This window comes from Vidua chalybeata, assembly GCF_026979565.1.
Source record: "Vidua chalybeata isolate OUT-0048 chromosome 39 unlocalized genomic scaffold, bVidCha1 merged haplotype SUPER_39_unloc_4, whole genome shotgun sequence".
NCBI classification, from domain to species: domain Eukaryota; kingdom Metazoa; phylum Chordata; class Aves; order Passeriformes; family Viduidae; genus Vidua; species Vidua chalybeata.
This window is the reverse complement of record NW_026530317.1, coordinates 1-27,970: the sequence shown is the minus strand read 5'-3', so window position 1 is coordinate 27,970 and position 27,970 is coordinate 1. Positions and strand designations below refer to the sequence as shown.

The 27,970-nt window shown below is 63.4% G+C and overlaps 1 protein-coding gene across 1 annotated transcript; it reads right to left on the bottom strand.

Annotated features, from left to right (window-relative positions):
* Positions 1 to 783: 783 nt before the first annotated feature.
* On the bottom strand, positions 784 to 27,665 carry CIC (capicua transcriptional repressor; the record flags this gene model as incomplete). Its single annotated transcript, XM_053933325.1, has 17 exons — positions 25,308 to 27,665; positions 16,766 to 16,915; positions 14,356 to 14,563; positions 11,176 to 11,296; positions 9,468 to 9,650; positions 9,323 to 9,375; positions 8,917 to 8,986; positions 8,595 to 8,687; positions 7,969 to 8,022; positions 7,698 to 7,763; positions 5,634 to 5,799; positions 5,306 to 5,478; positions 4,022 to 4,232; positions 3,842 to 3,933; positions 1,975 to 2,741; positions 1,109 to 1,242; positions 784 to 1,016 (listed from the first exon to the last, which is right to left on the bottom strand). Coding segments are annotated over exons 1-17 (5,106 nt in total), but the record flags the coding sequence as incomplete, so codon positions are not given.
* Positions 27,666 to 27,970: the final 305 nt, after the last annotated feature.

Genomic DNA, 27,970 nt, shown 5'->3' with positions numbered 1-27,970 from the left:
CACCATCGACCCCCCCCCAAAATCCCCAAATTTATCCCCAAAAATCCTCAAATTCCCTCCGAAATACCCCGAGAAATCCCCCCAGACCCCTCCCATCCCCCCCCAGGACCCCCCACAAACCCCCCCGTGACCCCCAAATCCCCCCCAGGACCCCTCCCCTCCCCCCCCATGATCCCCAAAATCCCCCATAGCCCCCCCCAGACCTCCCCAAAACTCCCTGAGGACCCCCCCAAACACCTCCCATCCCCCTGAGGACCCCCCAAACCCCCCCTGTGACCCCGAGGACCCCCCAAATCCCCCCCAGGACCCCCCAAATCCCCCCCAAATCCCCCCCAGGACCCCCCAAATCCCCCCTGAGAACCACCCAGACCCCCCCCAAAACCCCCACCAGAACCCCCCAAACCCCCCCTGTGACCGCCCAGGACCCCCCCAAATCCCCAGGACCCTCCCAAACACCCTGAGGACCCCCCCAATGCCCCCCAGGACCCCTCAAACCCCCCCTGTGACCCCCAAGACCCCCCCAAATCCCCCCTGAGAACCACCCAGACCCCCCCCCCAAATCCCCCTGCTCCCCCCCCAAACCCCCCCGGGACCCCCCAAATCCCCCCTGTGACCCCCAAGACCCCCCCAAAACCCCCCCAATCCCCCTCCGGGCCCCACTAAATCCCCCCCAGGACCCCCCCAAATCCCCCCTGTGACCCCCAGGACCCCCCAAAACCCCCCCAAACCTCCTCTGTGACCCCCCCAGGACTCCCCAGATCCCCCCCAAATCCCCCCCAGGACCCCCCCCCAGCACTCACCGGGCAGCAGGGGCTGCACCAGCGCCCCCCCCGGGCCGAGGGCGGTGAAGCCGAGCACGGGGGGGGCTGGGCGGGGGGAGGGGCGGGGTGCACGTAGGCGATGCGGGCGGGGGGCAGCAGCACCTTGGGGGGAGGGGCGGGGGTCGCCCCCACGCCCACCCCTCCCCCCCCGGGGCTGCCGGGGGGCACCAGCGGCACCGGGCTGAGCTGGATGATCTGGGGGGGGGAGGGGAGAGAAAAGGGGGGTCAGAAAATGGGGAGGGGGAAAAGGGGGGGGGAGGGGCGGGGGGTGGGGGAGGGGCACGCACCTTGCCGGGGGGAGGGGCGGCGCCGGGGGGGCCGAAGGGCGTCAGGGCGGGGCCGGGGGGGGCCACGGGCACCAGAACCTTCCCCGGGAGCAGCGGCGTGGGGGGAGGGGCCTGGCCCGGGGGGGAGGGCTGGGCTGGGGGGGGGGGAAGGGGAGAAAAAAAGGGGAGGGGGTGTCAGGCATGGGGAGGCCACGCCCACAGTCTGAGATCCCGCCCTCGATTGGAGACCACGCCCTCAGAGGCCCCGCCCCCAAACGGAGACCCTCCTCCAATGAGGCCCTGCCCCGCCCAAGACCCCTCCCCTACAGACCCCGCCCCCAATTTGAGACCCCACCCCCAAACAGAGACCCCACCCCAACCTGAGACCCCTCCCCAATTTCAGACCCCTCCCCCAATTTGAGACCCCTCACCCACTTTAAGACCACACCCCCAATTTAAGACCCCTCCCCCAATTTGAGACCCCACCCCAACCCGAGACCCCACCCCCAACTTGAGACCCCACCCCCAATTTGAGACTCCGCCCTTAATTTGAGACCCCACCCCCAACTCGAGACCCCTCCCCAATACCAGACCCCGCCTCCAATTTGAGCCCCCGCCCAAATCTGAGACCCCTCCCCACCCCGGAGACCCCTCCCCCACCTCCCACCCCACCCCCAATTTGAGACCCCTCCCCCAACTTGAGACCCCTTGCCCACTTTGAGACCCCACCCCCGATTTGAGACCCCTCCCCCATTTTGAGACCCCTCCCCCAATTTAAGACCCCTCCCCCAATTTGAGACCACACCCAATCTGAGGCCCCTCCCCCACCTGCCACCCCTCCCCCGTTTTGAGACCCCGCCCCATTCCCCTCCCCCACCCCCCCGTACCTTTGGGGGCGGAGCCTCCGGAGCCCCCCGCGGGTGGGGGAGGGGCTTTTCCGTTCTGGGGGGGGGGCAGGGCGAAGTGCAGGGGGGGAGGGGCGGGCCCGGGGGGGGGGTTGGGGGCCGGGGCGGGGCTGGGGGCGGGGCCTTTGCCGTGGGGGAGGGGCAGGGTGGGCAGGATGTACTGCACCTGCGTGATGCCCAGGGGGAGGGGCCCGTTGGGAGGGGGGGGGGGCGCGGCCCCCGCCCCTCCCCCACCTCCCCCCACAGCCCCCCCCGCCGCCGCCGCCCCTCCCCCACCCGGGGGCTGCGCCAGGAGCTGCACGGGGGGGTGGGGGTGGGGGTGGGGGTGGGGGGGCAGCAGCGCCACCGAGGGGGGGGGTCCCGGCCCCCCCCCGCCCCCCCCCGCGCCGCAGCCCCCCCCCAGCACCAGGTTGGCCACGACCCCTCCCCCCCCCGCCCCTCCCCCCGCGGGGGGGGGGGGAGGGATTTGGGCCTTGGGCTCGGGGGGGCGCGGAGGGGCGGGGGGGAGGGGCGGGCGCGGGGCGCAGCGGGGGGGGGGCCGCCCCCCGCCCCTCCCCCCCCCTCGGCGCTCTCGGCCCGTTTGCGGCGGGGGGGGGGGGGCGCGGGGGCCCCCTCGAAGCGTTTGGGGGGGGCGGGGGCGGCCCCTTGTAGGGGGAGGGGCCGGGGGGCGGCTCGGGGGGGCCCGGGGGGGGCTCCAGCTCCGGGGGGGGGCGGGGCGCCGGCGGGAACAGCCTCCGGGGGGGCGGGGCCTGGGGAGGGGGGGAGGGGAGGTGGGGATGGGACCCCAGACCCTGCAGAGAGCCCAGCAGCCCCTCCCCCACCCCCAGACCCTTCACCCCTCCCCCACCCCATGGACCCCCCCCCATCCCTCCCCTCCCACCTTTACCCCTCCCCCTCCCTAGTGCCCCTCCCCCTCCCTGATCCACTCCCACCTTGTCCCCTCCCCCAATTGCCCCTCCCCCACTCCCACCTTGTCCTCCTCCCCCCTAGTGCCCCTCCCCCTCATCATGCCCCTCCCCCCTCCCCAGTGCCCCTCCCCCAGGCCCACCTTGTCCCCTCCCCCAATGCCCCTCCCCCCTGCCCCTCTCCACTCCCACCTTGTCCCCTCCCCCTCCCCTGCCCCTCCCCAATCCCACCTTGTCCCCTTCCCCCATTGCCCCTCCCCCTCCCCAATGCCCCTCCCCCAATGCCCCTCCCCCTCCTCCCCTGCCCCTCCCCCATTCCCACCTTGTCCCCCTCCCCCTGCCCCTCCCCCATTCCCACCTTGTCCCCCTCCCCCTCCCCCCTCCTGCCCCTCCCCCATTCCCACCTTGTCCCCCTCCCCCAATGCCCCTCCCCCTCCCCTGCCCCTCCCCCATTCCCACCTTGTCCCCCTCCCCCCATTGCCCCTCCCCCATTGCCCCTCCCCCTCCCCCCCATTGCCCCTCCCCCATTGCCCCTCCCCCTGCCCCTCCCCCATTCCCACCTTGTCCCCTCCCCCATTGCCCCTCCCCCATTCCCACCTGGTTCCCCTCCCCCTCCCCCATTGCCCCTCCCCCATTCCCACCTTGTCCCCTCTCCCTCCCCCATTGCCCCTCCCCCATTCCCACCTGGTCCCCCTCCCCCTCCCCCATTGCCCCTCCCCCATTCCCACCTTGTCCCCCTCCCCCAATGCCCCTCCCCCCCCTGCCCCTCCCCCATTCCCACCTTGTCCCCTCCCCCATTGCCCCTCCCCCATTCCCACCTTGTCCCCTCCCCCATTGCCCCTCCCCATTCCCACCTGGTTCCCTCCCCCCCCATTGCCCCTCCCCATTGCCCCTCCCCCATTCCCACCTTGTCCCCTCCCCCATTGCCCCTCCCCCATTCCCACCTGGTTCCCCTCCCCCTCGCTCTCGCTGTCGCTCACTCTCTCCTTGCACTTCAGGTCGATGTCGGGTGGGGGAGGGGCGAACCCATCGTCTGCTGCGGGTGGGGGAGGGGCGCTCAGGGCGAGGGGGGATTTTTTTTTTTTGGGGGGGGGGGGGGGGGCGTGTCCGGGGTGTGACCTCACCGATGACGTCATCGTCGCCCTCCTCCTCGCAGATCACCATCCGCTCCTCGTCGCTCGTCATCTCCTCGCTCTGCGCCGAGCGCGGGGGGCGGGGCGGGGCCCGGGGGGGCCGTGGGGGAGGGGCGCGGCCCGGGGGGGGCGCGTAGGGAGCCGCCCCTCCCCCACCCGCGCCCCCTTTGGGACCCCCGAACGGAGCCGGGCCCGCGCAGAGCTGGGGGAGGGGGAGGGGAGGGGGGAGAGAGGCCCGAAATTCAGGGGTTAAGGGGGGTCGGGAAGTGCCCAAATGTCACCCAAAAATCCCCAAAATCCAGGGGTTAGGAAGTCCCAAAATTGCCCAAAAATCCCCAAAATTCAGGGGTTAGGAAGTCCCAAAATTGCCCAAAAGTTCCCAAAATTCAGGGGTTAGGAAGTCCCAAAATTGCCCAAATGTCCCTCAAAAAGTGGCCAAAAGTTCCAAAAATTCACAGGTTAGGAAGTCCCAAAATTGCCCAAATGCCACCCAAAAAGCACCCAAAACTTCCCAAAATTAATGGGTTAGCAAGTCCCAAAATTGCCCAAAAATCCCCCAAAATTCACAGGTTAGAAAGTCCCAAAATCGCCCAAATGTCCCTCAAAAACAGCCAAAAGTTCTCAAAATTCCCGGGTTAGGAAGTCCCAAAATTGCCCAAATATTCCCCAAAATTCAGGGGTTAGAAAGTCCCAGAATTGCGCAAATATTCCCCAAAATCCCCGGGACAGAAACCCCAAAAATCCCCAAAATCTTCAGCTCCGAAACCCCAAAAAATCCCCAAAAATCCCCAAAAATCCTCAGGACAAAAACCCCAAAAATCCCCAAAATCTTCAGCTCCGAAACCCCAAAAAATCCCCAAAAATTCCCGGGACAGAAACCCCAAAAACCCCAAAAATCCCCAAAATTCCCCAAAATCTTCAGCTCCGAAACCCCAAAAAATCCCCAAAAATCCCCCAAAATTCCCAAAAATCCTCAGGACAAAAACCCCAAAATTCCCCAAAACCTTCAGCTGCGAAACCCCAAAAAATCCCCAAAAATCCCCAAAAATCCTCACGACAAAAACCCCAAAAATCCCAAAATTCCCCAAAATCTTCAGCTCCGAAACCCCCCAAAACCCCCAAAAATCCTCGGGACAAAAACCCCCCCAAATCCCCCAAACCCTCAGGACAGCGACCCCAAATCCCCCCCAAATCCCCCCCAAATCCCCCCCAAACCCCCCAAACACGAGACCCCCGCCCCTCCCCCGCCCCTCCCCCGCCGCGCCCCTCCCCCACCTGGCTGAGCTCGTGCAGGGGGGGCCCTCGGGGGTCGCCCCCCCCCACCCCGCTGTGCGAGAAGGCGCGGGGGCGGGGCGGGGGGGGCTGCGCCGCCCCTCCCCCCGCGGGGCCCCGCGGCTCCCCGGGACCCCCCGGGACCCCCCCCTTGGCCTCGGGGGGGTCGGCGGCACCTGCGGGGGGGGGGAGGGGAGGGGAGAGAGGTGGGGGAGGGGAGAGAGTGGGGGAGGGGCGCGGTTAGTGATTTTTGGGGGTTTTTTTTTTTTGGGTTTTTTTTTTTTTGGGGGGGTGTTATTTTTTTTTTTTTTTTGGGGAGGGGGTCGCAGACCTGGGGGAGGGGCGGGGGGGCCGCTCTCGGAGGCGCTGCGCTCGCGGGGTTCTTTGGGGACCCCCCCGGAGCCCCCCGGGCCCCTCCCCCCATCCGAGCTGGATTTCTTCCGGTCTTTGTTGCACCATTTCCAGTCCGGGTGGGCTTTGAAATGCGCCTCTTTCACCTGGAGGGGGAGGGGAGGGAGGGGTCAGGTACCGTCCCGACCCCTCCCCCACCCCACACCCCAAAATCCCGACGGAATCCCGGGGAACCCCCAAAAAATCCCAAATTTTTCCCCCCCAAAATTGTCCCAGATGTTCCTTGAGCTGTGGGTGCAATAGCGGGGCTGCACCGGCAGGGGGAGCAGCAGAGCGCCCCAGTTCCCAGCGAAATCCAAACTGGGAACCCCAAAATCCAAACTGGGACCCCAAAATCCAAACTGGGACCCCCCAAAATCCAAACTGGGAACCCAAAATCCAAACTGGGACCCCAAAATCCAAACTGGGAACCCCAAAATCCAAACTGGGAGCCCCAAAATCCAAACTGGGAACCCCCGAAATCCAAACTGGGACCCCAAAATCCAAACTGGGAGCACCGAAATCCAAACTGGGACCCCCCAAAATCCAAACTGGGACCCCAAAATCCAAACTGGGAACCCCCGAAATCCAAACTGGGACCCCAAAATCCAAACTGGGACCCCAAAATCCAAACTGGGAGCACCGAAATCCAAACTGGGACCCCAAAATCCAAACTGGGACCCCAAAATCCAAACTGGGAACCCCAAAATCCAAACTGGGAGCCCCGAAATCCAAACTGGGAGCCCAAAATCCAAACTGGGAACCCCAAAATCCAAACTGGGAGCCCCGAAATCCAAACTGGGAGCCCAAAATCCAAACTGGAAACCCCCAAAATCCAAACTGGGACCCCAAAATCCAAACTGGGAGCCCAAAATCCAAACTGGGACCCCAAAAGCCAAAGTGGGACCCCAAAATCCAAACTGGGACCCCAAAATCCAAACTGGGAGTCCCAAAATCCAAACTGGGACCCCAAAATCCAAACTGGGAACCCAAAATCCAAACTGGGAGCACCGAAATCCAAACTGGGAACCCCAAAATCCAAACTGGGAGCCCCGAAATCCAAACTGGGACCCCAAAATCCAAACTGGGACACCCCGAAATCCAAACTGGGACCCCAAAATCCAAACTGGGACACCCCGAAATCCAAACTGGGAACCCCAAAATCCAAACTAGGAGCACCGAAATCCAAACTGGGACCCCCCAAAATCCAAACTGGGAGCCCCAAAATCCAAACTGGGAGCCCCAAAATCCAAACTGGGAACCCCGAAATCCAAACTGGGAGCCCCGAAATCCAAACTGGGAGCCCCCAAAATCCAAACTGGGACCCCCCAAAATCCAAACTGGGAGCCCCGAAATCCAAACTGGGAGCCCCCAAAATCCAAACTGGGACCCCAAAATCCAAACTGGGAGCCCCGAAATCCAAACTGGGAGCCCCGAAATCCAAACTGGGAACCCAAAATCCAAACTGGGACCCCAAAATCCAAACTGGGAGCCCCAAAATCCAAACTGGGAACCCAAAATCCAAACTGGGAGCCCCCAAAACTGAGCCTGGGACCCCAAAAGCCGCACCAGGGACCCCAAAATCCGCACGCGGGACCCCCAAAACCCAACCTGGGACCCCAAAACTGACCCTGGGACCCCAAAATCTGCACGTGGGACCCTAAAATGCAACCTGGAACCCCAAAATCCAACCTGAGACCCCAAAACCAAGCCTGGGACCACCAAATCTCACCTGGGACCCCCCAAAACTCAACCTGGGACCCCCAAAACCTCACCTGAGACCCCCAAACCCTCACCTGAGACCCCCCAAGCCTCACCTGCGACCCCCAAACCTCACCTGAGACCCCCAAAACCTCACCTGAGACCCCCCAAGCCTCACCTGAGACCCCCCAAGCCTCACCTGGGACCCCCCAAACCTCACCTGAGACCCCCAAAACCTCACCTGGGACCCCCCAAACCTCACCTGAGACCCCCCAAACCTCACCTGGGACCCCCAAAACCTCACCTGGAAGGCCAGGTCATGGTACTGCTGCTTCTCCTGGGGCCCCAGGGCGTACCATGGACCCCCAAAATCCACCCCAAACCTCACCTGGGACCCCCAAAACCTCACCTGGGACCCCCAAACCCTCTCCAAACCTCCCAAAATCTCACCTGGCACCCCTCAAACCTCACCTGGCACCCCCAAAACCTCACCTAGCACCCCCCAAATCTCACTTCTGACCCCCAAAACCTCACCTGGGACCCCCAATACCTCACCTGGGACCCCCAAACCTCACCTGGGACCCCCCAGGGCTCACCTGGAAGGCCAGGTCATGGTACTGCTGCTTCTCCTGGGGCCCCAGGGCGTACCATGGACCCCCAAAATCCACCCCAAACCTCACCTGGGACCCCCAAAACCTCACCTGGGACCCCCAAATCCTCACCTGGGACCCCCAAACCCTCTCCAAACCTCCCAAAATCTCACCTGGCACCCCCAAAACCTCACCTAGCACCCCCCAAATCTCACCTCTGACCCCCAAAACCTCACCTGGGACCCCCAATACCTCACCTGGGACCCCCAAACCTCACCTGGGACCCCCCAGGGCTCACCTGGAAGGCCAGGTCATGGTACTGCTGCTTCTCCCGGGGCCCCAGGGCGTACCATGGACCCCCAAAATCCACCCCAAACCTCACCTGGGACCCCCAAAACCTCACCTGGGACCCCCAAAACCTCACCTGAGACACCCAAAACCTCACCTGGGACCCCCAAAACCTCACCTGGGACCCCCAAAACGTCACCTGAGACCCCCAAACCTCACCTGTGACCCCCAAATCCCCACCTAAGACCCCAAAACCTCACCTGGGACCCCCAAAATCTCACCTGGGACCCCCAAAACCTCCCCTGGGACCCCCAAAACCTCACCTGGAAGGCCAGGTCGTGGTACTGCTGCTTCTCCCGGGGCCCCAGGGCGTACCATGGACCCCCAAAACCCCTGAAATCCACCCCGAACCTCACCTGGGACCCCCAAAACCTCACCTGGGACCCCCAAAACCTCACCTGAGACACCCAAAACCTCACCTGGGACCCCCAAAACGTCACCTGGGACCCCCAAAACGTCACCTGAGACCCCCAAACCTCACCTGTGACCCCAAATCCCCACCTAAGACCCCCAAAACCTCACCTGGGACCCCCAAAATCTCACCTGGGACCCCCAAAACCTCCCCTGGGACCCCCAAAACCTCACCTGGAAGGCCAGGTCGTGGTACTGCTGCTTCTCCCGGGGCCCCAGGGCGTACCATGGACCCCCAAAACCCCTGAAATCCACCCCGAACCTCACCTGGGACCCCCAAAACCTCACCTGGGACCCCCAAAACCTCACCTGAGACACCCAAAACCTCACCTGGGACCCCCAAAACGTCACCTGGGACCCCCAAAACGTCACCTGAGACCCCCAAACCTCACCTGTGACCCCCAAATCCCCACCTAAGACCCCCAAAACCTCACCTGGGACCCCCAAAATCTCACCTGGGACCCCCAAAACCTCACCTGGGACCCCCAAAACCTCACCTGAGACCCCCAAAACCTCACCTTGGACCCCCAAAACCTCACCTGAGACCCCAAAACCTCACCTGTGACCCCCAAAACCTCACCTGGGACCCCCGGGGCTCACCTGGAAGGCCAGGTCGTGGTACTGCTGCTTCTCCTGGGGCCCCAGGGCGTACCATGGACCCCCAAAATCCACCCCAAACCTCACCTGGCACCCCCAAAACCTCCCCTGGGACCCCCGGGGCTCACCTGGAAGGCCAGGTCGTGGTACTGCTGCTTCTCCCGGGGCCCCAGGGCGTACCACCACTCGCCCAGGATCTTGCTGACCGTGCGGTTGTCCTGGTTCGGGTGCCGCTGGTGCACCAGCGCCCGGTGCCGCTTGCTGAAGATCATGAAGGCGTTCATGGGCCGCCGGATGTGGTCCTTCTCCCGCTGCGGACACGCCCACAAAGGGGCGGGGTCAGCGGGGACACGCCCACGGAGGGGCGGGGTCACTGGGATACACCCATATGTGGGTGGGGTCATGGGTGGGTGGGGTCAATGGGATAGGGTCGTGGGTGGGTGTGGTCCTTCTCCCGCTGCGGACACGCCCACGAAGGGGCGGGGTCAGCGGAGACACGCCCGTGGAGGGGCGGGGTCAGGGGACACGCCCGTGGAGGGGTGGGGTCAGTGGGATTCACCCATATGTGGGTGGGGTCATGGGTGGGTGGGGTCAATGGGAGAGGGCCATGGATGGGTGTGGTCATTCTGCTGCGGACACGCCCACGAAGGGGCGGAGTCAGCGGGGATACACCCACTGATGGGTGGAGTCACGGACCACACCCATAGATGGGTGTGGTCGAGGACACGCCCATGGGTGGGTGGGGTTGGTGGGATAGGGTCATGGGTGGGTGTGGTCCTTATCCTGCTGTGGACACGCCCACAATGGGGCGGGGTCAGCGGGGACACGCCCGCTGATGGGTGGAGTCAGGGACCACACCCAAAGATGGGTGTGGTCGAGGACACGCCCATGGGTGGGTGTGGTCGTGGGTTATGGCCATAAGTGGGTGTGGTCAGTGGTAGGGCGTGGTCCACGCCCACACAGCGGCAAATTTGGGGCGATTTTGGGGGGATTTGGGGAGGATTCCGGGGGGATTTTGGGGGGATTTTGGGGGCAGTTCCGGGGCGGTCCCGGGGTGATGCAGAGGGGATTTTGGGGTGATTTTGGGGTGATGTTGATGGGATTTTGGGGCGGTTCCAGGTGGGATTTCAGGGTGATGTTGGGGTGATTTTGGGGTGATGTTGGGGCGGTTCCGGGTGGGATTTTGGGGTGATGTTGGTGTGATTTTGGGGTGATTTCGGGGTGATGTTGGGGGGATTTTGGGGTGAATTTGGGGTGATATTGGGATGATTCCAGGTGGGATTTCAGGGTGATGTTGGGGTGATTTCGGGGTGATTTCGGGGTGATGTTGGGGTGATTTTGGGGGGATGTTGGGGCAGTTCCGGGTGGGATTCCAGGGTGATGTTGGGGTGATGTTGGGGGGATTTTGGGGGGATGTTGACGGGATTTTGGGGTGATGTTGGGGTGATTGTGGGGGGATTTTGGGGTGATGTTGGGGTGAATTTGGGGTGATATTGGGATGATTCCAGGTGGGATTTCAGGGTGATGTTGGGGTGATGTTGGGGTGATTTTGGGGCAGCTCCAGGTGGGATTTTGGGGTGATGTTGGGGTGATGTTGGGGTGATTTCAGGGTGATGTTGGGGTGATGTTGGGGTGATGTTGGGGTGATTTTGGGGCGGCTCCGGGTGGGATTTCGGGGTGATTTTGGGGTGATGTTGGTGGGATTTTGGGGTGATGTTGGTGGGATTTTGGGGGGATGTTGCGGCGGTTCCGGGTGTGATTTCGGGGTGACGTTGGGGTGATGTTGGTGGGATTTCGGGGTGATTTTGGGGCGGCTCCGGGGCCGTTCCCGCTGACCTTGCTGGGGCTGCGCCCGTCCTTGTCGCCCTCCTTGGGCAGCGCGCTCAGCGACTGCGTCCGGCGCTTGCCGGGGCCCAGCGGCAGCGGCAGCTCCGGGGCCACGATGGACGACAGGAACCTGCGGCAGGACGGACGGACGGACGGTCAGGGACAGACGGACAGAGGGACAGGGACAGGGACAGAGGGACAGGGACAGAGGGACAGAGGGACGGGGGGATCACAGGGACACACACAGGGACCATGGGGTCACGGAGGGGTCACACAGAGGTCACAGGGGTCACACAGGGGTCAGACAGAGGTCACTCAGAGGTCACAGAGGGGTCACTCAGAGGGCTCAGGCAAAGGTCACAGAGAGGTCACTCAGGGTCACTCAGTGGTCACTCATTGGTCACTCAGGGTCACTCAGTGGTCACTCAGTGGTCACTCAGGGGTCACTCAGGGTCAGTGGTCACTCAGTGGTCACTCAGTGGTCACTCAGTGGTCACTCATTGGTCACTCAGGGGTCACTCATTGGTCACTCAGGGTCACTCAGTGGTCACTCATTGGTCACTCAGGGTCACTCAGGGGTCAGTGGTCACTCAGGGGTCACTCAGGGTCACTCAGGGGTCACTCAGGGGTCACTCATTGGTCACTCAGGGGTCACTCAGTGGTCACTCAGTGGTCACTCAGGGTCACTCAGGGGTCAGTGGTCACTCAGGGTCACTCATTGGTCACTCAGTGGTCACTCAGGGGTCACTCATTGGTCACTCAGGGGTCACTCAGTGGTCACTCAGTGGTCACTCAGGGTCACTCATTGGTCACTCAGGGTCACTCAGGGTCACTCAGGGTCAGTGGTCACTCAGGGTCACTCAGGGTCACTCATTGGTCACTCATTGGTCACTCAGGGTCACTCAGGGTCACTCATTGGTCACTCATTGGTCACTCAGGGTCACTCAGGGTCACTCATTGGTCACTCATTGGTCACTCAGGGTCAGTGGTCACTCAGGGTCACTCAGGGTCAGTCATTGGTCACTCAGGGTCACTCAGTGGTCACTCAGGGTCACTCATTGGTCACTCATTGGTCACTCAGGGTCACTCAGGGGTCAGTGGTCACTCATTGGTCACTCAGGGTCACTCATTGGTCACTCATTGGTCACTCAGTGGTCACTCATTGGTCACTCATTGGTCACTCAGGGTCAGTGGTCACTCATTGGTCACTCATTGGTCACTCAGGGTCAGTGGTCACTCAGGGTCACTCATTGGTCACTCATTGGTCACTCATTGGTCACTCAGGGTCACTCAGTGGTCACTCATGGTCACTCAGGGGTCACTCAGTGGTCACTCAGGGTCACTCATTGGTCACTCATTGGTCACTCAGGGTCAGTGGTCACTCAGGGTCACTCAGTGGTCACTCAGTGGTCACTCAGGGGTCACTCAGTGGTCACTCAGTGGTCACTCAGGGTCACTCAGGGTCACTCAGTGGTCACTCAGGGTCACTCAGTGGTCACTCATGGTCACTCAGTGGTCACTCATTGGTCACTCAGGGTCAGTGGTCACTCATGGTCACTCAGTGGTCACTCAGGGTCACTCAGTGGTCACTCATGGTCACTCAGGGTCACTCAGTGGTCACTCATGGTCACTCAGTGGTCACTCAGGGTCACTCAGTGGTCACTCAGGGTCACTCAGTGGTCACTCATGGTCACTCATTGGTCACTCATTGGTCACTCAGTGGTCACTCATGGTCACTCATTGGTCACTCATTGGTCACTCAGTGGTCACTCATTGGTCACTCATTGGTCACTCAGTGGTCACTCATTGGTCACTCATTGGTCACTCAGGGTCACTCAGGGTCAGTGGTCACTCATTGGTCACTCAGGGTCATTGGTCACTCATTGGTCACTCAGGGTCAGTGGTCACTCAGGGTCACTCATTGGTCACTCAGGGTCACTCAGGGTCACTCAGTGGTCACTCAGTGGTCACTCAGGGTCACTCAGGGTCACTCATTGGTCACTCATTGGTCACTCAGGGTCACTCAGGGTCACTCATTGGTCACTCATTGGTCACTCAGGGTCAGTGGTCACTCAGGGTCACTCAGGGTCACTCAGTGGTCACTCAGGGTCACTCAGTGGTCACTCATGGTCACTCAGGGGTCACTCAGTGGTCACTCATTGGTCACTCAGGGTCAGTGGTCACTCAGGGTCACTCAGTGGTCACTCATGGTCACTCAGTGGTCACTCATGGTCACTCAGGGTCACTCAGGGTCACTCAGGGTCACTCAGGGTCAGTGGTCACTCAGGGTCACTCATGGTCACTCAGTGGTCACTCAGTGGTCACTCATTGGTCACTCAGTGGTCACTCAGGGTCACTCAGTGGTCACTCAGGGTCACTCAGGGTCAGTGGTCACTCAGGGTCACTCAGTGGTCACTCATGGTCACTCAGTGGTCACTCAGGGTCACTCAGTGGTCACTCAGGGTCACTCAGTGGTCACTCATGGTCACTCAGTGGTCACTCAGTGGTCACTCAGGGTCACTCAGGGTCACTCATTGGTCACTCATTGGTCACTCAGGGTCACTCATGGTCACTCAGGGTCACTCAGTGGTCACTCAGGGTCACTGATTGGTCACTCATTGGTCACTCAGGGTCAGTGGTCACTCAGGGTCACTCATTGGTCACTCATTGGTCACTCAGGGTCACTCAGTGGTCACTCATTGGTCACTCAGGGTCACTCAGGGTCAGTGGTCACTCAGGGTCACTCATTGGTCACTCATGGTCACTCAGGGTCACTCAGGGTCACTCAGGGTCAGTGGTCACTCATGGTCACTCAGGGTCACTCAGGGTCACTCAGTGGTCACTCATGGTCACTCAGTGGTCACTCAGGGTCACTCAGTGGTCACTCAGGGTCACTCAGGGTCAGTGGTCACTCAGGGTCACTCAGTGGTCACTCATTGGTCACTCAGTGGTCACTCATTGGTCACTCAGTGGTCACTCATGGTCACTCAGTTGTCACTCAGGGTCACTCAGTGGTCACTCATTGGTCACTCAGGGTCACTCATTGGTCACTCATGGTCACTCAGGGTCACTCAGGGTCACTCATTGGTCACTCATTGGTCACTCAGGGGTCACTCAGGGTCACTCAGGGTCAGTGGTCACTCATGGTCACTCAGGGTCACTCAGGGGTGCCGCCCCGCCCCCACTCACGCGTCGTCGTGGTCACTCTCTGTCTCGCTGTCCGGCCGGGCGCCCCCCCCGGGCGGTTCCTCCTCGGGGGGCGGGGCCGTGGCCGCGGGGGGCGGGGCCGGGGGGGCGGCGGGGGGGGGGCTGGGCGGGCGCGTGGCCCCCCCGCAGCGCCCGGGCTCCTGGCCCGGCCCCCCCGGCTCGGGGGCCACCGCGGCCGACTCGGGGGGCTCTGGGGACACGGGGGGGGGGGGTCAGCCAGCGGGGGGAGGGGCACGGGGCGGGACACAGGTGTGCTGGGCCGGGGGCGTGTCCCGGGTGGGGCGGGGCGGGGCAGGGGGCGTGTCCCAGGTGTCAGTGGGTGTGTCCCAGGTGTCAGTGGGTGTGTCCCAGGTGCCAGGGGGCGTGTCCCAGGTGTGCTGGGCTGGGGGCGTGTCCCAGGTGGGGCAGGGCGGGGCAGGGGGCGTGTCCCAGGTGTCAGTGGGTGTGTCCCAGGTGCCAGGGGGCGTGTCCCAGGTGTGCTGGGCTGGGGGCGTGTCCCAGGTGGGGCAGGGCGGGGCAGGGAGTGGGTCCCAGGTGTCAGGGGGTGTGTCCCAGGTGGGGCAGGGTGGGGCAGGGGGTGTGTCCCAGGTGTCAGGGGGTGTGTCCCAGGTGGGGCAGGGTGGGGCATGGGGCGGGACACAGGTGTGCTGGGCTGGGGGCGTGTCCCGGGTGGGGCAGGGCGGGGCAGGGGCGTGTCCCAGGTGTCAGTGGGTGTGTCCCAGGTGCCAGGGGGCATGTCCCAGGTGTCAGTGGGTGTGTCCCAGGTGCCAGGGGGCATGTCCCAGGTGTCAGTGGGTGTGTCCCAGGTGTCAGAGGGCGTGTCCCAGGTGTGCTGGGCCGGGGGCGTGTCCCGGGTGGGGCAGGGCGGGGCAGGGGCGTGTCCCAGGTGTCAGTGGGTGTGTCCCAGGTGCCAGGGGGGTGTCCCAGGTGTGCTGGGCTGGGGGCGTGACCCAGGTGGGGCAGGGAGTGGGTCCCAGGTGTCAGGGGGCGTGTCCCGGGTGGGGCAGGGTGGGGCAGGGGGTGTGTCCCAGGTGTCAGTGGGTGTATCCCAGGTGGGGCAGGGGGCATGTCCCCGGTGTGCTTGGCTGGGGGCGTGACCCAGGTGGGGCAGGGCGGGGCAGGGGCGTGTCCCAGGTGTCAGTGGGTGTGTCCCAGGTGTGCTTGGCTGGGGGCGTGACCCAGGTGGGGCAGGGTGGGGCAGGGAGTGGGTCCCAGGTGTCAGTGGGTGTGTCCCAGGTGGGGCAGGGGGTGTGTCCCAGGTGTGCTGGGCCAGGGTCGTGACCCAGGTGGGGCAGGGCGGGGCAGGGGTGTGTCCCAGGTGTCAGGGGGCGTGTCCCAGGTGTCAGGGGGCGTGTCCCAGGTGGGGCAGGGGGTGTGTCCCAGGTGTGTTGGGATGGGGCGGGGAGTGTGTCTCAGGTGTATCCCAGGTATATCCCAGGTGTATCCCAGGTATATCCCAGGTGTATCCCAGGTATATCCCAGGTACCCCAGCTGTATCCCAGCTGTGTCTCAGGTGTATCCCAGCTGTATCCCAGGTGTATCCCAGGTGTCCCAGCTGTGTCCCAGATATATCCCAGCTGTCCCAGGTACCCCAGGTGTATCCCAGCTATCCCAGGTGTATCCCAGCTGTGTCCCAGCTGTATCCCAAGTGTATCCCAGGTGTGTCTCAGGTGTATCCCAGGTGTGTCTCAGGTGTATCCCAAGTGTCCCAGGTGTATCCCAGCTGTATCCCAGCTATCCCAGCTGTATCCCAGCTGTATCCCAGGTGTATCCCAAGTGTCTCCCAGCTGTGTCCCAGGTGTGTCCCAGGAGTATCCCAGCTACCCCAGCTGTGTCCCAGGTGTATCCCAGGTGTGTCCCAGCTATCCCAGGTGTGTCCCAGGTATCCCAGGTGTATCCCAGCTGTGTCCCAGCTGTCCCAGGTGTATCCCAGCTGTATCCCAGGTGTATCCCAGCTATCCCAGGTGTATCCCAGGTGTATCCCAGCTGTCCCAGCTGTCTCCCAGGTGTGTCCCAGCTATCCCAGGTGTGTCCCAGGTATCCCAGGTGTATCCCAGCTGTGTCCCAGCTGTGTCCCAGGTGTATCCCAGGTGTATCCCAGCTGTATCCCAGCTGTATCCCAGGTGTATCCCAGCTATCCCAGGCGTATCCCAGCTATCCCAGGTGTGTCCCAGCTGTATCCCAGGTGTATCCCAGCTATCCCAGGTGTATCCCAGCTGTATCCCAGCTATCCCAGGTGTGTCCCAGCTGTGTCCCAGGTGTATCCCAGCTATCCCAGGCGTATCCCAGCTATCCCAGGTGTATCCCAGCTGTATCCCAGCTATCCCAGGTGTGTCCCAGCTGTCTCCCAGGTGTGTCCCAGCTGTCCCAGGTGTGTCCCGGGCGGGCTCACCTTTGCTGGGCGCGGCGGCGGGCAGGTGGCTGACGGGCTGCAGGCCGGCCGGGGGGTGCGGGGCGGCGTCGGGCTGGCTCGGGGCCAGGAACGGCACCAGCGAGTGCCAGGGGAACACCGGCACCGAGCGCGGCTCCACGTTGGTCCAGACTGCGGGGACAGGGACAGCCTCAGCACGTGTGACACCGAGGGACACTGGGGACACAGCCTGAGCACGTGTGACATCGAGGGGACACGGGGGGACACTGGGGACAGGGACATCCTGAGCACGTGTGACACTGGGGACACAGCCTGAGCACGTGTGACACTGGGGACACAGCCTGAGCAGGTGTGACACTGAGGGGACACAGCCTGAGCACGTGTGACACTGGGGACACAGCCTGAGCACGTGTGACACCGAGGGGACAGAGCCTGGGCACGTGTGACACTGGGGACACAGCCTGGGCAGGTGTGACACTGAGGGGACACAGCCTGAGCACATGTGACACTGGGGACACAGCCTGAGCAGGTGTGACACCGAGGGGACACAGCCTGAGCACGTGTGACACCGAGGGGACACAGCCTGAGCACGTGTGACACTGAGGGGACACAGCCTGGGCAGGTGTGACACTGGGGACACAGCCTGAGCACATGTGACACTGGGGACACAGCCTGGGCAGGTGTGACACTGGGGACAGGGACATCCTGAGCACGTGTGACACTGGGGACACAGCCTGAGCACGTGTGACACCGAGGGGACACAGCCTGAGCACGTGTGACACTGGGGACACAGCCTGGGCAGGTGTGACACTGGGGACACAGCCTGGGCAGGTGTGACACTGAGGGGACACAGCCTGGGCAGGTGTGACACTGGGGACACGGGGGGACACTGGGGACACAGCCTGAGCACGTGTGACACTGGGGACACGGGGGGACACTGGGGACACAGCCTGGGCAGGTGTGACACTGGGGACACAGCCTGAGCAGGTGTGACACCGAGGGGACAGAGCCTGGGCAGGTGGGACACCGAGGGGACACGGGGGGGATACTGGGGACACAGCCTGAGCACGTGTGACACTGGGGACACAGGGGGACACTGGGGACACAGCCTGGGCAGGTGTGACACTGGGGACACGGGGGGACACTGGGGACACAGCCTGGGCAGGTGTGACACCGAGGGGACACGGGGGGACAGAGCCTGAGCACGTGTGACACTGAGGGGACATGGGGGGGACACTGGGGACACAGCCTGAGCAGGTGTGACACTGAGGGGACATGGGGGGGACACTGGGGACACAGCCTGAGCAGGTGTGACACTGAGGGGACACAGCCTGAGCAGGTGTGACACTGAGGGGACACTGGGGACACAGCCTGGGCAGGTGTGACACTGAGGGGACACTGGGGACAGAGCCTGGGCAGGTGTGACACTGGGGACACGGGGGGGACAGAGCCTGGGCAGGTGTGACATCGAGGGGACACGGGGGGACACTGGGGACAGAGCCTGGGCAGGTGTGACACTGGGGACACAGGGGGGACAGCCCCTGGGCAGGTGTGACAGTGAGGGGATATGATGGGGACACGGGGGGGTGACAGCCCCTGAGCAGGTGTGACACTGGGGACAAGGGGGGACGTGGGGGGACAGAGCCTGGGCACGTGTGACACTGGGGGGACATGGGGGGACACGGGGGGACAGCCCCTGAGCAGGTGTGACACTGGGGACATGGGGGGACAGAGCCTGGGCAGGTGTGACACTGAGGGGACACGGGGGGACAGCCCCTGAGCAGGAGTGACACTGGGGACACAGCCTGGACAGGTGTGACACTGAGGGGACATGGGGGGACACTGGGGACAGAGCCTGGGCAGGTGAGGTGTGACACTGAGGGGACAGAGCCTGGGCACGTGTGACACTGAGGGGACACGGGGGGGACACTGGGGACACAGCCTGAGCAGGTGTGACACTGAGGGGACAGCGCTGGGACACAGGGGGACACCGTGGGGACACCGTGGGGACACTGAGGGGACACTGAGGGGACACTGAGGGGACACTGTGGGGACACCGTGGGGACACTGAGGGGACACTGAGGGGACACTGAGGGGACACTGTGGGGACACCGTGGGGACACTGAGGGGACACTGAGGGGACACCGTGGGGACACTGAGGGGACACTGAGGGGACACCGTGGGGACACTGAGGGGACACTGAGGGGACACTGTGGGGACACCGTGGGGACACTGAGGGGACACTGAGGGGACACTGAGGGGACACTGTGGGGACACCGTGGGGACACTGAGGGGACACTGAGGGGACACCGTGGGGACACTGAGGGGACACTGAGGGGACACTGTGGGGACACCGTGGGGACACTGAGGGGACACTGAGGGGACACTGAGGGGACACCGTGGGGACACTGAGGGGACACTGAGGGGACACTGAGGGGACACTGTGGGGACACTGAGGGGACACTGAGGGGACACCGTGGGGACACCGTGGGGACACAGGGGGACACCGTGGGGACACTGTGGGGACATGGGGGGGACACTGAGGGGACACTGTGGGGACACCGTGGGGACACTGAGGGGACACTGAGGGGACACTGAGGGGACACTGTGGGGACACCGTGGGGACACTGAGGGGACACTGTGGGGACACCGTGGGGACACCGTGGGGACACTGAGGGGACACCGTGGGGACACTGAGGGGACACTGTGGGGACACTGTGGGGACACTGAGGGGACACTGTGGGGACATGGGGGGGACACTGAGGGGACACTGAGGGGACACTGAGGGGACACGGGGGGGACATGGGGGGGACACTGAGGGGACACAAAATCGCCACACAGGGACCCCAAAGAAACCCCAAATTCCATCAGGACCCCCAAAAATTCCATCAGGAACCCCCCAAAATTACATCAGAACCCCCCAAAATTGTATCAGAACCCCCCAAAATTACATCAGGACCCCACAAATTACCACAGAAATCCCCCAAAATTACCTCAGAAATCCCAAAACTACATCAGAACCCCCCAAAAGTACCTCAGGAACCCCAAAAATACCTCAGAACCCCCCAAATTCACCTCAGGAACCCCAAAAATACCTCAGGTCCCCCCAGAATTACCCCAGAACCCCCCAAATAACCTCAGGAACGCCAAAAATACCTCCAATCCTCCCAAAATTACCTCAGAACCCCACAAAATTACACCAGAACCCCCCAAAATCACCTCAAGGACCCCAAAAATACCTCAGGTCCCCCAAAATTACATCAGAACCCCCCAAAATTACCTCAGGAACCCCAAAAATACCTCAAAACCCCCCAAAAATACCTCAGGAACCCTAAAAATACCACAAAATCTCCCAAAATTACATCAGAAATCCCAAAAATGCCTCAAAACCCCCCAAAATTACATCAGAAGCCCTCACAATTACCTCAAAACCCCCCTAAATTACCTCAAGAACCCTGAAAATACCTCAAATCCTCCCAAAATTACCTCAGAAATCCAAAAATACATCAACCCCCCCCCCCCCAAATTACCTCATGAACCCAAAAAATACCTCAAAATCTCCCAAAATTACATCAGAAATCCCAAAAATACCTCCAAACCCCCCAAAATTATCTCAGGACTCCCCAAAGTTACCTCAGGAACCCCAAAAATCACCTCAGGACCCCCAAATTCCCCCACAATGACCCCAAATCCTCTCACAGACCCCATCAATTCCTCAAAAAAATCACAAATTTACCTCAAAACCCCAAAATCCTCTCACAAAACGCCCAAAATTGCATCAGAACCCCAAAATCCTCTCACAAAACCCCAAAAATCACATCAGAACCCCAAAATCCTCTCACAAAACCCCCAAAATTGCATCAGAACCCCAAAATCCTCTCACAAACCCCCCAAAAATCACATCAGAACCCCAAAATCCTCTCACAAAACCCCAAAATTGCATCAGAACCCCAAAATCCTCTCACAAAACTCCCAAAATCGCATCAGAACCCCAAAATCTCCTCACAAAACCCCCAAAAATCACATCAGAACCCCAAAATCCTCTCACAAAACCCCAAAATTGCATCAGAACCCCAAAATCCTCTCACAAAACCCCAAAAATCACATCAGAACCCCAAAATCCTCTCACAAAACCCCAAACTTGCATCAGAACCCCAAAATCTCCTCACAAAACCCCAAAAATCACATCAGAACCCCAAAATCCTCTCATAAATCCCCAAAATTGCATCAGATCCCCCAAAATCTCCTCACAAACCCCAACATTTCCTCACAAATGACCCCAAATCCTCTCACGCCGCGCATCATTCGGTGAAACACCCCCAAAACCACCCAAACGTCCCCAAAATCAGCAAATCCCCTCAAAGAGACCCCAAAATCCCCTCATAAAATCCCTCACAAAGGCCAAATTCCCCTGACGGACCCCAAAATCCCCTCACGGACCCCAAAATCTCCTCAGGAATCCCAAACTCAACTCAGAGACTCCAAATTCCACTCACGGACCCCAAAATCCCCTCACGAATCCCAAATTTCCCACTCAAATCCCAAAATCCCCTCATGAATCCCAAATTTCCATCACGGACCCCAAAATCCCCTCACGAATCCCAAATTTCCATCACGGACCCAAAATTCCCCTCACGAACCCCAAAATCCCCTCATGAATCCCAAATTCCCCTCCCGGACCCCAAAATCCCCCGACGAATCACAAATTCCCCTCAGGAACCCCAAATTCAAGTCACGAAACCCAAATCTCCCTCACGAACCCCAAATTCAAGTCACGGACCCCAAATTCACCTCAGGAACCCCAAAATCCCCTCATGAATCCCAAATTCAAGTCACGAAACCCAAATCTCCCTCACGAACCCCAAATTCCACTCACGGACCCCAAATTCCCCTCACGGACCCCAAATTCAAGTCACGCACCCCAAATTCCCCACACAAATCCCAAATTCACCTCAGGAACCCCAAAATCCCCTCCTGAATCCCAAAATCACCTCACGAACCCCAAATTCAAGTCACGAACCCCAAATCCCCCTCACGGACCCCAAATTCAATTCACGTACCCCAAATTCAAGTTACGAACCCCAAATCCTCCTCACGGACCCCAAATTCAAGTCACGGACCCCAAATTCCCCTCGCGAACCCCAAATCCTCCTCACGGACCCCAAATTCAATTCACGGACCCCAAATTCAAGTTACGAACCCCAAATCCTCCTCACGGACCCCAAATTCAAGTCACGAACCCCAAATTCCCCTCACGGACCCCAAATCCCCCTCACGAACCCCAAATTCAAGTCACGAACCCCAAATTTCCATCACGGACCCCAAATCCCCCTCACGAACCCCAAATTCAAGTCACGAACCCCAAATTTCCATCACGGACCCCAAATTCCCCTCACGAACCCCAAATTCAAGTCACGAACCCCAAATTCCCCTCACGGACCCCAAATCCCCCTCACGGACCCCCAATCCCTCCCCAAAACCCCCCGAGTCCCCTCCAACCCCTCACGCCCCCCGCTCATCCCCTCACGGCCCCGCCGCCCTTCCCGCCAACGCCCCCAAACCCCCCCCCAAAAAAAAAAAAAAAAACCCTCAGAGCCCCCCTAAAACCCCTTAAAAAAACCCCAAAAACCCCCTCAGAGCCCCCCTAAAAACCCCCAAATCCCCCGCCCCCCTCACTCCTCCCTCACAAAACCCCACCACCATCACCACCACCCGCCCCCACCGCCTCTCCGGAGAGCCCCCAAACCCCCTCACCCTCCACTCCGGGACCCCCAAAATCCCCTCAGGGATCCCCTCCCCACCCCCCCCGATCCACAGAACACTGACCGAACATGCCGAGGCCTCTGCGCGGGGCCGCGGCCGGGGGGAGGGCGGCGGAGGAGGAGGACATGGCGGAGAGGGGAGGGAGGGAAGGGAAGGGAAGCGGGGAGAGGGAGGGGGAGGGAAGGGAAGCTCCGGGTGCCGGTCCCGGTTCGGTTCTCCCTCTCTCTTTTTCTCTCTCTCTCTCTCTCTGTGTGTGTGTGTGTGTGTGAGGGATGGAGTGAAGCGGGGGGGGGGGGGGGAAGGAGGGGTTTCCCCCCCGGGATGAAGGCGGGGGGAGGGGGGGGGGGGAAATGGAAGGGAAAAGGGAGGGAAAAGGGGGGGGGGGGAGGGGAGGGGTCGCGGTCCGGGGCCGCCGCCCGCGCCCGCCGCGCGCACGGAACGGGAGCGCGCGCGCGCGCGCCCCCCCCCCCCCCCCCCCCCCCTTCCTCCCCGCCCCGCGCCGCTCTCCCTCACGGCTCCCGCCTCGCCCGCCGCGCATGCGCGCACCGAACCCCGCCCCCCCCCCCCACTCCCTTTTCCCACCACCAACCCCCGGCCTCACCCCATTGGCCGGCGCGGCCCGCGCGTGCCGACCCCCGCGGGCGCCCATTGGCCCGGCCGCGCGCGTATGCAAATGAGAGGGCGCTCCCCGCCCACTCTCGCCTTTCCCCCCCCCCCCCCCGCCCTTCCCCTCACGGGGCGACGCCGCCCGCGCGCGTATGCAAATGAGAGGGGGGCTTCCCGCCCCCGCGCCGCGCGCCCATTGGAGGGACGCCGCGCGTATGCAAATGAGAGGGGGGCTTCCCGCCCCCGCGCCGCGCGCCCATTGGAGGGACGCCGCGCGTATGCAAATGAGGAGGGCGAACCCCCCCCCCCCCCCGCCCCCACGACGCCCCCGCCGCCTGCGGCCCGGCCGGGGATGCGCGCGCAGCCGCGGGAGAGGCCACGCCCACTCCGGGCGGCGAGGCCACGCCCCTGCACGCGCGCGGAGGAGGGGACGGGGAGGGCGTGACGTAACCGAGAGGCGGAGTGACGTCACGGCGGCGCGAAAGCGGCACGGCGAGGCCCCTGAACCCGCGCTGACGTCACGCTGACGTCGCGGCGGCGCCACCAAGAAGCGGTAGCGCCGTCCCGGCGCCGCTATGACATCACCGTGACGTCACCACGGTCCTTCAACGCCGCCATGACGGCCGCGCCGCGGCTCTGACACGGCTGTGACGTCACCGCGACGTCACCGCGACGTCGCCGACGCACCCTGGCACCGCTGTGACGTCACTGTGACCCATCCCAACGCGGCTCTGACGTCACTCTGACGTCACCACCGCCCTCCCGGCAGCGCTCTGACGTCACCGCGACGTCGCCGCGGCTTCACCAACCCCGCGGAGGCACAGCCCTGCCGCCGCTCTGACGTCGCCGTGACGTCACAACGACACGCCACGACGGCTCCGCCCCTCTCCCGCCGTGACCTCACAATGACGTCACGACGACGTCACCGCGACGCACCGACCCCGCTCTGACCTCACCGCGACGCCCGTGACGTCACAACCCCTCTGACGTCACCGCGACCCGGCCGTGACCTCCGACCTCATTCCCTGCCCCAAAATCCCCCCCCCAAAAAAAAACCTAAAATCCACCAAAATCCACCAAAATCTCCACAAATCCACCTAAACCCGCCCAAAATCCCCCCAAATCCCCTCAAAACCCCTAAAATCCACCCAAACCCCCCCAAAGCTGCCCCAAATCTCCTTAAAACCTCCAAAAATCCACCTAAATCCCCCCAAATCCTCTCAAAATCCCCCCAAATCCTCTCCAAACCCCCCAAACCTTAAAAAAATCTCTCCAAACCTCCCCCCAAATCCCCTTAAAACTTCCCAAAATCTCCCCAAAACTCCCCCAAAATGCATCTAAACCCCCCAAAACTGCCCCAACCCCCCCTAAAATTCCCCAAATCCCCCCAAAGCCCCTCAAAAATTCTCCCAAAACCCCTCAAAATCACCCCAAACCTTCCCCAAAATCCCCTTAAAACCTCCCCAAACCTCCCCAACCCCTCCAAAATTCCCCCAAACTTCCCCAAATTCCCTCAAAATCCCCCAAACCTCCCCAAAATTCCCCAAATCCCCCCCGGAACCCTCCCCAAATCCCCTCAAACCCCCCCAAAATTCCCCCAAAATGTCCAAAATCCCCCCCAACCCTCCCCAAACCCCCCCAAAATCCCCTCAACCCCCCCAAATCCCCCCAAAACCCCTCCAATATTCCCCCAAAATTCCCCCAAAATTCCCCAAATCCCCCCAACCCTCCCCAAAACCCCCTCAACCCCCCCCAAACCTCCCTAAATCCTCTCAAAATTCCCTCAAACCCTCCCCAAACCCCCCAAAATTCCCCAAATCCCCCCAACCCTCCCCAAACTTCCCCCCAACCCTCCCCAAATTCCCCTGAAACCCCTCTAAAATTCCCCCAAACTTCCCCAAAATTCCCAAAACCCCTCAACCCCCCCAAATCCCCCCAAAACCCCTCCAAAATTCCCCCAAACTTCCCCAAAATTCCCCCAAAATTCCCAAAATCCCCTTAAAACCTCCCCGACCCCCCCAAACCCCCCCAAAATCCCCTGAAACCCCCCCCAAATCCCCCCCAAAATTCCCATAATCCCCCCGGAACCCTCCCCAAACCCCCCCAAAATCCCCTCAAAAACCCCCAAAACCCCTCCAAAATTCCCCCAAAATCCCCTTAAAACCTCCCCGACCCCCCCCAAAATCCCCGTTACCTGTGCCGGGCCGGCCCATGACGATCTCCTTGCGGGGGGCCGGGGGGGTCCCGTAGTCTCCGGGCACGAGCAGCGGCAGCAGCGCGGCGGGGGAGGGGTGGAAAGCCACGGGGTGCAGGGGGGGCCCCCCGAAAGCGGCGGCGGCGGCGGCGGCGGGGGCGGCGGGGGGAGCCCCGCGCTCGGCGGCGGCGGCGGCCGGGGTCGCCTGGGGGCGGCCGGGGGGTCGCAGGCGGCCGGCGTTGATGGGCACGGGGGCGGGCAGGGCGGATTTTTGGGGAGGGGGCAGCGGGCGGGGTCGCGGAGGGGGGTGCGGGGGGTCGGGCAGGGGCACCTCGGGGTTGCGGACGATCACGGGCGAGCCGCGAGGCACGGCCGGGACCCGGCGGGCGCCGGGGCCGGGGTCTGCCGTGAGCCCCGCGGGCGAGCGGGGGGCGAACAGAGGCGACAGGGCTCGGAACATCCCGCCGCCGCTAGCCCCGCTGCTTCCTCCTCCTCCTCCTCCGCCCGCGCCGTCCTGCGGCTCCGCCAGCGCCGCCTCCGCCTTGCGCTTACCGGGGCTCAGCGGCACCGGGAAGGGCAGCCCGGGCTGGAACACCGGCGGCACACCGGACGGCGGCCGCGGGCGGGGAGGAGGCGGCGGGGGAGGCGGAGGAGGAGGAGGAGGCGGCGGGCTCAGCCCTTCGCCGGGCCGAGGCGTCCCGGCGCTCAGGTGCCGCCCGCGGGCGCGGGGCGAGGCGGTGACCGGGCTGAAATTGGCCGGGCGGAACCCGAAGAGCGGCGAGGGCGAGGGCGAGGGCGTGGGCGAGAAGGGCGACTGCGTGGAGGCCGGCGAGAAGCTGGGCGTGCCCGAGCGCGACGAGCCCAGCGACACGAGCATCACGGCGGCCTCGCACTCGTCGAACTCGAAGCGCGACAGGTCCGGGTTGGGCGGGACCGGGAGCCGGGCGCGGCCGTCGCCGTCGCTCTCGCGGGAGGTCTCGTCGCCCCACTCGAAGTCGGCGCTGCCGCCGCGTTGGCTCGGGGGTCCCGGGGGTCCCGCGCGGGCCTCGGGGAGCCCCTCGAGCTCCTTGGTGCGCATGGAGAGGTGGCGGGAGCAGAAGCCGCGCCGCTGCGACTCCTTGGTGCAGCCGTCGCGGGAGCACAGCCGCCGCCACTGCTTGCCGTTGAACTTCTTGCGGATCCCGTTGGGCGTGCAAACCACGTCCCCCTTCTTGTATTTGGGCTGCGGGGTCCCCCCACCGCTTCCTCCGCTTCCTCCTCCTCCTCCTCCTCCGCCGCCGCCTTGCGGGGCGCCCCCGGCGGGTGGGACCCCCCCGGGGCGAGGCGGCGGCTGCGGGGGTCCCGCGGCGGGCGGGGGCGGCGGGGCGGCGCTCAGCTTGGAGACCTCGGCGTCCTCCGGTTGCCGCGGGGCGCCTTCCTCGTCCTCCTCCTCCTCCTCCTCGTCGTCCTCCTCCTGCTCCTCGTTGCGCTGCCCGCGGCCGTGCGGCGGCCACGGCGGGCGCAGCAGGCGCAGCCCCGAGCGCGGCACCCACACGGGGGGCGCGGGGGGCGGCGGGGCGAAGCGCACCCGGTACGAGGGCGGCTTGGCGCTCACCTCCACCACCGTGCCCGGCCGGTAAAGCGTCTCGGCGGGGTCCAGGCGGGCGCAAACCGCCGTGCCCACCCCCAGCGCGCCCGCCGGCGGGGTGGCGTCCAAAACCACGGCCGGGGGGTCTCCCAGGAGGAAGCCCCCCTCCAAAAACGTCACGCCGCGGTCGCCGGCGAACTGCACGCCGAGCTCGTGGCCGCGCCGCAGCTGCTTGACCACGGCCGGGCGGAAAACGCCGTCGCGCCGGGCCAGGACGCGCTGGCAGCGGAGCCGCCGGAACGCCGCCTCCAGCTCGGGGGGGTCCCCGGGGGTCCCCGGGGTCTGGAACGCCCCCCCCGAGCTTCCTCCTCCTCCTCCTCCTCCTCCTTCGTCGGCGGAGTGCTCGCTGGCCGTGTCGGTGCTGGAGCAGCCGCTGCCGCCGCCGGGGTCGCCAGAGGAGGGGTCGCGCTCGCCCAAAGGGTCTCCGGGCTCGCCGGGAGCCGGGGGGGGTTTCTTGCGGGGGGCGCGGGATTTGAAGGTGGTGGTCTTGCGGCTGGGAGGGGGGGGGTCCTCCGCGGGGAGGGGGAGGGGGAGGGGGGAGGAAGGGGGGGACGACGAGGGGGGAGGGGCGGGGTCGTCCTCGCCGGGTTTGGGGGGTCTGGGGCGGCCCGGGGGGGGGAGGGCGGCGCGGGGGGCCGAGGATGAGGAGGAGGAGGAGGAAGAGGAAGAGGAGGAGGAGCCGCCGGCCTTCCTCGCCGGCTTCATCGTCCTCCCGCCGGGCCGGCGCCGCGGGGTCCTGCGGGGACACGGGGAAAGGGGGGGGGTCACCCCAAAATCAAACCCAAAATCACCCCAAAATCACCTCAAAATCACCCCAAAATCACTCCGGGTGTGGCGGGTGAAACGGGGGGGAATGGGACAGAGACACCCCCCCCCCCCCCGAAAAAAAGAACCCCTAAAATTGGGAGGGGGGGCGACAGCGCCACGACCCCCCAAAAACTCCGCTGGGACAGCGCGGGGGAGGAGGGGGGGTCCCGCACCTCAAAATTTGGGGTCCCGCCACCCCAAATTTGGGGTGCCGCACCACAAAATGGGG